Raw genomic sequence first — 12,386 nt, forward strand, 5'->3', positions numbered from 1 at the left:
GAGTGGGTTTAATCTGACTCCATACTCTCTGAGAGTTGAGAAGGTTTCTTCGAGACTAGGACAAAACAAAACTTCTCCTTAAACTTGACAAGGATATTATCCACATATACTTCAACGTTCCTCCCAGTCTACTTCTCAAAAATCTTATCCATCAGACGCTTATAAGTGGCCCTTACATTCTTTAAACCTAATGGCATGACAGTATAACAAAATGTACTGCCCGAGGTTGTGAAACTGACCTTATCTTGATCGTCCTGGGCCAAGGGGATTTAATGGTATCCCTGATATGCATCCATAAAACTCAATAATTCATACCCCGAGGTGGAGTCCTCCAACTGATCAATGTTGGGCAATGGATAATTGTCCTTAGAATAGGCTTTGTTTAAGTCCTTGACATCCACACAAATTCTCCATTTTCCTGTAGCCTTTTGGACTGGACCACATTTGACAGCCAAGTAGGGAATTGAACTTCCCGAACTTGCTCGGATCTTAATAGCTCCAGCACCTGCTCTGCTATCACCCTGTCTTTTTTGGGTCCAAAGTATATTTTATTTTGTATCACAGGTCGAGAACCCGAAAGGGTATTCAGTTTATGATCAGCTACAAGGGCAGGGATCCCGATTAACTCAGAAGTGGATCACGCAAAGATGTCGACATTCTGCTGTAGACAAACCAATGATCGGGCCCTAATAGAAGGCTCGAGGTCCCGGGTCACTCTGGTGAATTTCTCGGGTTGACTGGGAACTAAGATCAGTTCCTTTTATCCCTCATTCAATACCATTGCACTTCCTCAATCGAGTTAACTTGCCCTTCTCTTCTTACTCTTTTTTCTTACTCATTCCTTCTCGCTTTCTTCTTTTCAATCGGATTGTTTCGGCATAACATTCGTGGGAGGAGGGTTGATCTCCCCAGACCTCTCCAACCTTGCCCCTTACTAGGAACTTAATCTTTTGATGGTAAGTGGATGCGACTACCTTGAGGGCGTTCATGACCAGCTTTCCCAGGATAATGTTGTATGAAGATGACGCATTACCACAAGGAATATGGTCATGACTGATTTTCTTAAATAACTGGTTCTGACCATTAAAGGAAGCACAATCTCTCCCTTTGGATACACCATATGACCAACGAATCCAAAATGAGCGATCTCTAGTGGTTCCAAACTGTAACCCTTCAAATCCATCTGGTCCAGGGCTTTTTGGAATATCATATTAACTGAGCTACATGAATCCACTGACACCCATCCTCTCGTGCTTGTATTTCGGATGCTCATTCTCGGTCCAGCGAAGTCTCCTCTCCAAACACCCTAGCCTGATATCATAATTTGAAATTTTGGCATGGATGACCAAGGTATCATTATGAGGCATACTAATCCCTTGCAAATCTAGAGGGCCAAAAATGATGGTTGGTTCATTTTCCCTCCTCGAGCTGTCAACCCCTGAGCTTTCTCGCCAACTCCATGCCTTACGAGCCCTGTTAGAATCACCATCAGTAGATCCTTTGGAGATCATCTTGATTACTCCCACAGCAGAGGATTTTCCACGACCCTTCTCCTCCCGGGCCCTACCCAAAACAGTTGGCTTGTCATGAATTTCATGTCTGTGTTGGAAACTCGGGTTTCTAGTAGATGGTAGAGTTTCGGAACATTTCATCTTCACAATCTTGATATTGATGTTAACAAACATTGTTATTGTATTTCTAACATATTTACTCACGTGTGAAGTTGCAAACACAAGAAGCTAACTGAAATTGAATTCAGCCAAACTGAATTTCTGGCAAGTTTAAGTGTTTTGATGATATCTCTCAGCTAGATGATTCAAATAACAATCCGCCAACTTGACTGATCAGAAAACTTAATATGAAACAAGTCGTATTTCATATCAATTGAGAAAATTCGGATATTATCAAGGTCTAACTGATTGATGACTTACCGAACGGATTGCATGAAAACAGCAATCAGTTGGGTATGAGCAGTTGCGGTACTTTGGTCATATCTCTCAGCTCGGTTATTGGAATTAAGCGATTCAGTATGCGTTGGAAAGATGATGATCTAAAATCATCTTCAGAAGTCAAAGTTTGAATTGAAGCTTAAATTGCTGATAAATGATGATGAAGCTACTGGTTCTCTACAAACTGAAATAATCTAAGCTGATTTCAGCACACCAGCTGAAACTGAACTGAACCAGCAGCTGACCAACTGAACTGAACTGCACGACCAGCTGACCAACTGAACTGAACTGCACGACCAGCTGAGTTGACCAGTTTAAGCTCAGAAAAAGTCCAGCAAGACGAATTTGACCGTTTTAATTTCAGAAACAATACATAAACTTTCCAAACGGTCATATTCTTGTGTCTAACGTATATATCATTGTTGGGACCTATAAATAAAACATCTAGAAGATCAAACAAGAGCTTTTGAAGAGGATTCAAAGCATGGGCATTTCGCATGAAGAAATCAGCTAGTTGAGAGCACAAGCCCTTGTGTGAGGATACACTTTAGATGTACACTGTAAGGGATAAATTCTCACACACAATCACTCACACATATACAATAGAGCTGAACTTTAAATATTAGTTGAGTGAGTCTTTACACAAAGACGTAAAACAATATGTTTGTAGTCTTTGCATATGAGACATTAAACAATATGCTGATTGTGAGGTGTTGCCTACAATCTTGAGTGCTAGGAGTTCAGTTAGACAGTAGTGTAAGTCCTAAGCTGAGTGGGTTTGTACAAAGAGTTGTATAAATCAAAGCCTTCTAGTGAATCCTTCCCAAGGTGGAAGAAGGGGTGACGTAGGAGCATTTGAAGTTTCCGAACATTCATAAACAAATTCGTGTCTATTTGTTTATTGCATTTCCTTATCATTTTCATAGTTTTAAAGATGCATTGTTGAATAATTTTATGCGTTCTTCAAATACAAAAATATTGCATACCAAGTGTTTGATAAAATGCTTCAACCAAAATATTTTTTACTCATTCAACTTGCATATATTTTAAATGCTTTACAAAATGTTTAATAGGTTTCTACAAAGGATTATTTCGAGTGTATTCTGCTTTGTTTGAAAACTAAACTCTATTTAATTCACCGGTGTTCAATATTTCAAGAACCGAGCTATTGTAGCTCAACAATTTACCCGCTAATCGATCCTGACATAGAGGTCCCGAGTTTCTGGGTACCCACGGGAGTCTTTTTGCTTTCATTACTGATGGATCGGCTCCGATAGGATCCGATCGGGGATGATTCTTCTTCAATTGCTTGAATTCACTAGTATCATTGTAACATTCTCGGTGGTAGGTACAAAATTTCAGGGCTGATCTTGGGTCCTATGCGGATCGTAGGGCCTGAGACAATTTTCTCCCCCTCACTAAGATCCACTAGCTAATTTTTTGGCATTTTCAAGGGGGTGTATTGAGAAAACCACTCCAAAGTTCCCTTATGTGCTTGTTCTTTGATTATACACGTTCAATTAGCCCTTTCTTTCTTCATGGCCTCCCTCTTGTACCTCTGGGCCTCTTCTATGTTGACATATTTCTCTGTCCTAGACAACAGATCTTCGAAATCTCTCGGCAGTTTTTCACCAAGGACCAGAAGAAATCCCCTTCCTAGAGTCCCTCGTGAAGGCAGTAATTTGTGTTTCAAGGGCGCAAGAAGGTACTTCCAAAGACGCTTTGTTGAATTTGCGGATATATTCCCTTAGTGATTCATCCTTACCCTTCTTTACTTCAAACAAACTGAAAGCAGTCTTCTTATATCTCTTGCTGTTAGTGAATACATGCAATAAAATGTTCTTGAAATCATCAAATGATCATATGCATTGTGGCTCGAGTTTTTCAAACTAACGTTTGGATGAATCAACCAACGTGTTCAGAAAAGCTTTACACTTTATCTTGTCATCATAACAGTGTAACATGTCTATGTTTTTGAATCGGGCCAAGTGTTCTTCGGGATCTGTGTTTCCATCACACTCCCTGACTTTTGCTGATTTGTAATAGGCAGGAAGGGTATCATTCACTATATCGATGGAAAAAGGACACTTTTTTGGCTGGACTCGGAGGGCCTTGGAGGACCAGGCCTGTCCTTCCAAATTCTTCACTTTTTTTCTTAAATCTTCTAGTTCATCGGCCATGATAAGGGCCTTGGAGCACTCATGGTAACTTTCTTCCTTACTGATCTTGTCCCGAGGAGGGGACTCATCTTTGGACCCCACTTCGCGCTAAACATGGTTGCGAGTAGTAACTTCTCCATCATGTCTTTCTGGATAGCCATGGCTATCCACTATGCTAATTGTTCTTGGTTGATCGTAAAAGTTTGTTGAGGTGGTGGATTTCTCTTAGGAAGTTATGAGCTTGAGAACTCCTTTATGGAACCATCCCTCCGGGTTGATTTTCGTGTGAAAAACATATATACGCCTTAGTTCTGATTTCCCAAATATGACACCAATGATATCGACCAGTAAATTGGGTCAAGCTTAATGGATGATTATACCGGGTCATATGGATTTCTTCTCGGGCATGCTGGAGATCAAGCGAAGAGTACCCGTGCAGGAAAATCTGCACGCTTAAAAGAGCAAAGAACGTTAATAGGGCACCAGAAGGTTTTTCGACGTGGACACTCCGACGCTCAAGTCAGTCAAGTGTTAATGCAAATGAACATATATAAAGAGAGTATGTGTTAGAAACTAAATTTCGCATGTTTGACAAACTAAAAGGCCAAAAGATCGAACTAATTGATTATAAAAACTGAATCGTTCATCTCAACTGAATCTAGCAACTGAATTAACAAGCCAACTGATCTACGTAACTGGACGCGCAGTCAACTGACTGCAGTTATGAGCTTTATCAGCTTCCACCTTTCAGCTGACCCTTCAGCTGAACACGTCACCAATTGAAAACGACAACCGACAAATAATACAACAGTCTGCAACTGTTAGTGGGTGCGCCGCATTTCAGATAGAGGTGCACTGTATTATTGACAGAGGAATTTTGACGTGGAATTTCAACGGATAGAAATTTTAAATCGCAATTAATATTACAGTTGGAGGGAAGCCTATAAATAGCAGAGAAAAGCAGCTGAAGAACCAACGTACGATATACTTTGACAATCAGTTGTGAAGAGTAAACGAGCAATCTTTCTTACTGTTACTCTACTGAAATTCAAGCTCACGCTTATCATATACATTCATAGCTGTCAGGCTATCTTTCGAGCACTTTAACACATTGTGATTATTGCAAAACTTGATCCTAGAGATCAGTTGTGCTAAGTTTTGTTAATCAAGTAAATTGAGTTGTATACTAAGAGTTTCAGTCTTGGCATTGCTAAGTCCAAACTGAAGTGGGTCTTTACAAGTCTTGTATTGATCAAAGTCTTTTAGTGGAAATCCTATCTTCGTGATAGAAGGGGTGACATAGGAGTAATTGAAATCTCCGAAAATCCAGAAATAAACCTTGTGCATCTTTTACGCTTTTCAGTTACTATATTCTATCTGTCAGTCAGTTTTATTCCGCACTTAACTGTTAACTGATTGTGATCGACTGACAAGATCTTATGAATTAGTTTCTCACCAAACTAATTCAAACCTTCGAAAAAGAGTCAAAATCGTGAGTGTTTATTCAACACCTCCTTCTAAACACTCCTCTTACTCTAACCGATCATATCAGTATGCTTTCTCAATAAAATATATGAATGCATTAATATAAAGTAAACCTGATATTTATAAAAGAAAAGTCAATGATCATCTTGTTTTCAGTGTTTGGTTACTACTCATGGCAAGATGGTTATCCATGTCCTTTTCCCTGATACTGCCACATCTTGCAACTCATATCAATCATGATCTAGTCATATCATCCCTACGTGCACTGAAAGACATGTCAATGATATCGAATCATAACATCTCATATTTATGGACTGGGAGTGACACATGTACCAAAGCGCTCGGGTAGGTGATCACGGTGTAAAGCCCTGCCCTTTGAATCTCACCATACCACGCGGGCATGTGGTGGTCTGATATGTCTCCCTTGCTTTCCTAGCTTCCCAATTTCACCACAACACGAGATATACAATGACCCAGGCATTTCTGTGAGTATCAATAAATATTACCCTTAAAACACGTACAAATCTCGAGTAATTCAATAAAAACAAGTATCAATAAATTTAAATTGTATTTCATGCATCTAGATTTTAAACTCTGTATTTTTTATAGTCAAGTGTATTTATCCATTTGCGAAAAAGGTTGTGTTTTGAGACTGAACTTGTAGCCCAATAATATCACATATATGCTTATTTGGTGAGAAGTCGAATTCGAATCTCGTTCCCTCTCCAAGTAATAATTAAAAAAGTTTTGTTTTCNAATTTTTTTGTTTTATATTTTTATCATCGTGTAATTGAAAATCGAGCATTTGAGGCTCCAACAAAATCTTTTTAAACCAAATATCATTTAAAAATCTATTGAACGAAAGGCATTCTGAATTTCTGATCAATTTTCCAATTTTCTCCCTAAACGTATTTTCTTACTAACTTATTTCTTTATAACATTAGAATAAAAATATGGGCTTCCGGAAGATTTCGTACTACCGATGGGGGGAAGAGAGTTCATGTGGATTAAATAGTTCACTGTGAAAGTGTTTTTGACAAAAATCATTTATCATAGCATATTCGATTTCTCGAAATCACTATTATTTTTTTTTTTTAATAAATTATAATTCTCCTAGTTTGAATTCTCCACTTGATTTCTTAGAAAAATTAACTCTTAAAACACAAAATTTGAAGAAAAAAAAAACGAAATGGAACCATATAATTCATAAGAGTAATTGATCTAATAAAAGATTGAATTAATGAAATGGTCACTTATCGATAAGATAAACACAATATACAAAGAAAAATCACTATATTATTAACACCCCTTTATCCTAGTGTTTTTGTCCACAAGGTGAATTCCATCAAAAGAGGAAATTTCATCTTAATCTCACCCTATATTCTAAGGGCAAAAATTTGATTTCTGCTGATACCATTTTTGTTTGAACTACCTGGTTTTGTGAATTAAGCCATCTGCAAGACCTTAATGTGCCCCATGGAATTTGCAGCAACTAAGGTGGAAGACTGACCACGCCAACACAAAGATGAAACGAACTGTGTCGAATCGTCCACTTCATCAACAGAAAGTGAATCACTGCTGTTGAATTTACACGACAGGGCAGGCATAGGCAAAGCCTTGTGGTAAACAAAAACCTGCTTGGTGAGGGAATATCTTGGTATGAGTTTCAAAGGACGTTAATAGAGTGAAAGTATCAGAAATACCGAGAAAAATAACAAGTCGCAAGACGAGTAAGCACTATATTGAGTAGACTATAGGATACCTCATTTGTTTCTGAACCAGTTGCAATAAATCCTTCAGAAACAGACAAGCCCACAAAATTCTGAAACAGAGCAATGTTTCATCATCAGTTCTAAATGGAACACTCGTAAGCCCCACGAGATAAGCACAAGTACAGTCATTTTTAAGAAATTCCTTTCTTCACAAATTTCGAATACCAATAGCTGAGTGATGGTGATTTAGACAGAGCGAGAAGCATGAGGGAGGGGCCAAGAGAGAATCTAAACTCAAAAGACACTCGTTCATGCTAAATAATACAATCAACTATACCTTGACATTCAGATGACCCGTGAATGACTGCATAGGACAGTCAAGAACTCTTGAATTGCACATTGACAAATCCCAGAGCTTTAGCGTATTATCTGTGGAAGCAGACACAAGTGTAGTTGAATCTATGAACTTCACATAGCTCACTGTTTTATGGTGCCCAACTAGAGTGCACAAGGGCATTTTTGAATTACGAAGATCGTAATAATATATCCTATGATCAGCAGACCCAAATGCTAGACAATGAGCAGAGTCTGACGGAAATTGCACACAGCAAACATTGGCCTTTGTCTTAATAGTACCGACACTTGCTCCCTGCAGAAGCAACCCATGTAAGAGAACTTATCTTATTACACATCCATAATCTAATGCATACAGCAAATGATAACTAGATGCTGTAGTACGTTTAGTTTCAAAGCTGACATCCACCAAGTGCAAAAATAGAATTGCCTGATTGATATTCCAGAGCTTAACTGAACCATCATCACTCCCACTGGCAAGCATTGTTGGATCTGCCATGGAAAAGTCGACAGACCATACGCGACGTTCATGCTCTTTCATTTCCAAGAAAATTTGACTTCTTGTGGCATCCCATACCTGGACAACATGTCAAGTGAAAATCAATGATTGGCAAGAGAATACTTGCGAGTAAATAATATAAGCGTGCACTTTGGAAAGATGGATTTGAAATCCATTGATTTCGATTATAGTTTTATAGATAACAACAAAACAATTGATCAAATCTTAAATTCATATCTTACTTTTTACACATTAGTTATACAAAATAAAATGTATTTCAAATGACACTATTATTGGATTAACTTGAAATCCATTCTAATTAACATGAAGTAAAATACATGTATTTGAAATCCTTTCATCCAAGCACAAACTAAAGGATTTTAAATTCAAGTTACCTGCACCACACCTTCAAAGTTACTTGAAGCAATCTGACTCTTAATGTAGCCACTCCAACATATACTGCTAAGTTTAGTTCCACTTCCCATTTCAACCACAGGGTAACGAATATCCCGATCTCCATTCAAGATTGAGTTATATTCAAAAACTTTGATCTTTTTGCTTACCCCAGCTGTAGCAAAAAACTCTCCATCACGGTCGAAGCTAAGGGAACATATCAGGTTAGATGAATTTAAGAGATCCCCTTGTTTCAAGTCTGCTTTAACTTTGAGCATACTGAAAGACAAATACTTGCATAACCCTTCTAGAAAAGTATTTATCCATCCACTTTTTCCACGCTCATTACGCATTTCTTTAGATGTTGGATTCGTAAAACAGCTTCTTTCAGTGACAACAGCAGATCTTTTACCATCACTACTGACAAGAGAATGTCTAGGCAGTGGTAGGCTAGTTGCTTTGACATCCCTGCGTCTCGTGGAATAGTAAGCTGATTCCAATTTCTGAAAATTCTTCATGAGCCGAGAACTTCTGGACAGAATGCTTCCTTGATCTCCACCAGGTGTCTCTATGCAATTAGAGTCATCAGGTTCAGTGTAAAATTCCTGCCTGGTTCGCTTTCTGCTCCCTAAGCTTCCAAAATCATCATGAGGAGCCACCTTCATCAAATCAGAGGATGAATGTATACTTTTGTCCAATTTTAATTCCAAATCTCCTTTATGCCTGAGACCTGTTTGCAACTTTGTGACTTCTTCTATATCTTCAGATATAAAGGCTATTGTCTCACTTAAGCTATCTGAAGCATCATGTTTTCTCTGTTGCAATAGCATAAGAAATTCCAGAAGCAACTCCTGCTCCTCTATCTTTTCTGGAAGATCTATAATAGCTTCTTGTTCATCTAACTCATCTCTTGGTGAATTCAAAAAATAACTTCGTAACAGCTCACTGCAAGACAGTGTGCAGAAGGAGGTGAGAATGGGCACATCTGTTACATTTCAATAAATGAGAGTGGAGATACAAGGACTAAATGATTCCATCCAATGATATTTTACATATCTTTCCCATTATAAGGTCATATTTCGGACCTCGAACTCACCACATTACAACAGAGAAGCAATTTTTTTTGAAGAGTGTATATTCTACTGAACAAAAATGTCAACACTTGAACAAAAAAACTATCCAACTCAGAAAGGTGCATGATCAAGAGCTTAAACGTGAAAGAATAGAACAGCTAGAAACCTTTATTTGGAATATGGAATTGGATGGTAAGCAATTTAGAGAAAAGCTGGCAGTAGCTGAAGCTTCAGGACTAAAATGGAATGAAACGACAAAAAAGTACCTTATCTTAGGGCGGTTATTTGGCTCAGGGTGCAGCAACCACAAACAAAATGAAGCTTCTTTAGGCCACTTAAGAAGCAATTGAGATGGAAACACACGATGCCTCAGGTTTTCCATGGTTGTGCATTTCTCTTCCAGGGAAGCAGAAGTGTAAAATAGCTGTTAACAGGTTAGCATTTAGTGACATGCTAGATATGAAATCCATCATATTTAAACATCTATACCAAATAAATAACGAGGTAAATGGTTAGCAATCCCAGAAAATTAATCTTACAGCATTTAGTTTATTAAAATGTGTCCATCACTGACCTCAAAAAGCAAGACTCCGAGCCTATAAATATCAGAAGCACCAGAAATAGGATCACCCACAATTTCTTCTGGACTACTATACCAATTTGATTCCATGAGCACCATTTGTTTCATTGAAAAAGAGTGCTTCTCATCTCCCGTTTGTGCATTGCTAATGTCTTCCAAGGAATGCATGACCTGACCTGAGTAAGACTGCAAGCAATTGGTTTCGGAATTCAACCGTGAATCAGCATTGACTGGATTACTCTCCAGCCAAGGACCTGGTGTGCCTTTTAGACTTCCTGAACTATGGTACGAGAGAGAGTCAAGAGGCCAAGAAGAACACTTGATCTCAGCTGTTCGGCTGTTTGATCTATGTTCCAGCTCTGAGAAAGAAACGGCCTCAACAAAAGAAACACGATTGAATGAGGACATGACAAAGCATGAGGGCCGAACATTTTGAACAACATTTCCATGAGAATGAGCTTCGTTCACAATGTCCACAATTTGAGAATATATGTGAAAACATTCAAGAGCATTAACTGCCCTTTGTGGATTATCCAACCAATGTCTCAAACTAACATCATTACATTCCAAGGCCTTAACAACAGGACCTCTCACTTCGTCGCCATCATCAGCTCCAACCGGAGTACTATAATTGTGGATACGTGGCCAGAGCGCTTTTTCCCTCCCTTTCCTTACTGGTATAAACCCATAGTCATGTGATGCAGTATCCCGTGAAAACCTGTTCGCACTTCCTCGAAGATTTCTGAAATTTGAATTCAAACCTCTAGAACTATCTGACAGCTCTCTATTCCGGAGTGATGAAGAACTCAACTCCCTACAGCTATCAGAACTCTGCCAAGCACCCTCAGAAGACCCCTTCATCGTATACTTGCCGGAAGACCTATGTATACACACAAAGAACTGCACAATGAAGGATCAACACATTTCTATCAGTGTCTTTCGAGTTTCCCCACGACCACCCCATCCCAATTCATGAACCCATTTTCTTGAAAATCAAGAAAAATAACACCTGCGTGGCCGATCATCTAACACCACTCAGGCAGAAAAGATGCTTCTTTAAACTATGCAAAATCAAAACGTCACCGTCACCGTCACCGAAAACTCTTTTCAGTGCCCACAACAAATCAGCAAGAAAGAAATCGAAATTCAGATCACTAAGAAAGAATTCTCACAACATTCGCTTCTCACACTTGACACTCAAGAGTGTCTGATAGCGAGAGAGATACATGAACTGCAAGCTGTACCATGGACGAGTTAGATCAGACGAGCCAGACCCCTCGTAAAACATCTCGATTTCAGTCAAGAAAAATACAAATGCAAAATAACTTTTTGTCCCATCTCCCAAATTTACAAGTATACATCAAATGGTTATCGTTTTTTCTGTGGGTTTCAAATAAAAATATAGTATTCAAGAAACCCTAGCAAACGGCATCTTCAATTCATTTTACCTTCCAAGTACCATATATGTACACGCGACGTGGCGAATTCTCTTCCTCAAGTTCAAAGTCTCGATTCTAATAAAATATTGACAACGTGTGGCCCAGCGAGATCTTCCATTTCCAATGGCAGCACAGTGTCTTAGAACTCGAGAACGGTCAAATTCATGAATGTAAATTTGCCCTAAATGGCAATTAATTAGTAGTCACGCCACTAATTTGATCACCCAAAGCGATTATTTTAATATGTTTAACCCTAATGCGATGATCCAAAGCGCGAAAAACGTGGTGACATTATTGCCAGCAGCAATTCTTTATTCAGATTCCTCGAAACGAACAATTAATTAGTCGATGAAATTCTTCAAACTCGGTACTATTACCCTTTGAATTTCTCTATTGAAAAGAAATCATTGTAAAACTGAAAACAATTATCTTGTCTTAATTCCTTTTTGTTATTAAATTTTTTTTTAAATGGGGAAAATTTTTATTTGTTCATTAGGACACATACTTGGGTTTTGGAGATTTTAATAAAACTTCGAAGTTAAAAATATGCGATATCAAAATCTCAATTTTGAGACCATATTTCAAATCTATTAATCAAATAACAAAATACTTCTTCTCAACTTAAAAAAGTGATCAGTCCCTATATGAGCAAAAACATCAACAATTTTTGTTCTGTCTCTATGATGAGACATTGAGTCATTTTCTCTCAATAGTCGCACATTCCAAGCTTTTCTTCAAACGAT

The 12,386-nt window shown here is 38.3% G+C and overlaps 1 protein-coding gene across 2 annotated transcripts; it reads right to left on the reverse strand.

Annotated features, from left to right (window-relative positions):
* Positions 1–6,809: 6,809 nt before the first annotated feature.
* Positions 6,810–11,816, reverse strand: LOC140979344 (protein SPA1-RELATED 4-like). Of its 2 annotated transcripts, XM_073444697.1 has the most exons (7): positions 10,199–11,813; positions 9,891–10,048; positions 8,554–9,496; positions 8,090–8,236; positions 7,643–7,954; positions 7,356–7,415; positions 6,810–7,227 (listed from the first exon to the last, which is right to left on the reverse strand). In XM_073444697.1, exons 1-7 carry the CDS (start codon positions 11,063–11,065, stop codon positions 7,039–7,041), a joined length of 2,676 nt encoding a protein of 891 aa, XP_073300798.1. In that variant the 5' UTR covers positions 11,066–11,813; the 3' UTR covers positions 6,810–7,038. The 2 variants fall into 2 exon arrangements, with proteins under 2 accessions (XP_073300798.1, XP_073300799.1); XM_073444698.1 differs by lacking the exons at positions 6,810–7,227; positions 7,356–7,415 and having other exon boundaries at positions 7,709–7,954; positions 8,044–8,236; positions 10,199–11,816.
* Positions 11,817–12,386: the final 570 nt, after the last annotated feature.

The sequence above is a fragment of the Primulina huaijiensis genome, chromosome 6, assembly GCF_012295235.1.
Source record: "Primulina huaijiensis isolate GDHJ02 chromosome 6, ASM1229523v2, whole genome shotgun sequence".
In the NCBI taxonomy this organism is placed as follows: domain Eukaryota; kingdom Viridiplantae; phylum Streptophyta; class Magnoliopsida; order Lamiales; family Gesneriaceae; genus Primulina; species Primulina huaijiensis.

Bases quoted from the DNA above. Each gene is read 5' to 3' on its own strand.
- LOC140979344 (XM_073444697.1), bottom strand. From the start codon at position 11,065: ATGAAGGGGTCTTCTGAGGGTGCTTGGCAGAGTTCTGATAGCTGTAGG. The intron at 9,497-9,890 runs GTACTTTTTTGT...ACTGTCTTGCAG, and splicing joins AATAACCGCCCTAAGATAAG to TGAGCTGTTACGAAGTTATT. The intron at 7,228-7,355 runs GTATCCTATAGT...CTCACCAAGCAG, and splicing joins CTGGTTCAGAAACAAATGAG to GTTTTTGTTTACCACAAGGC.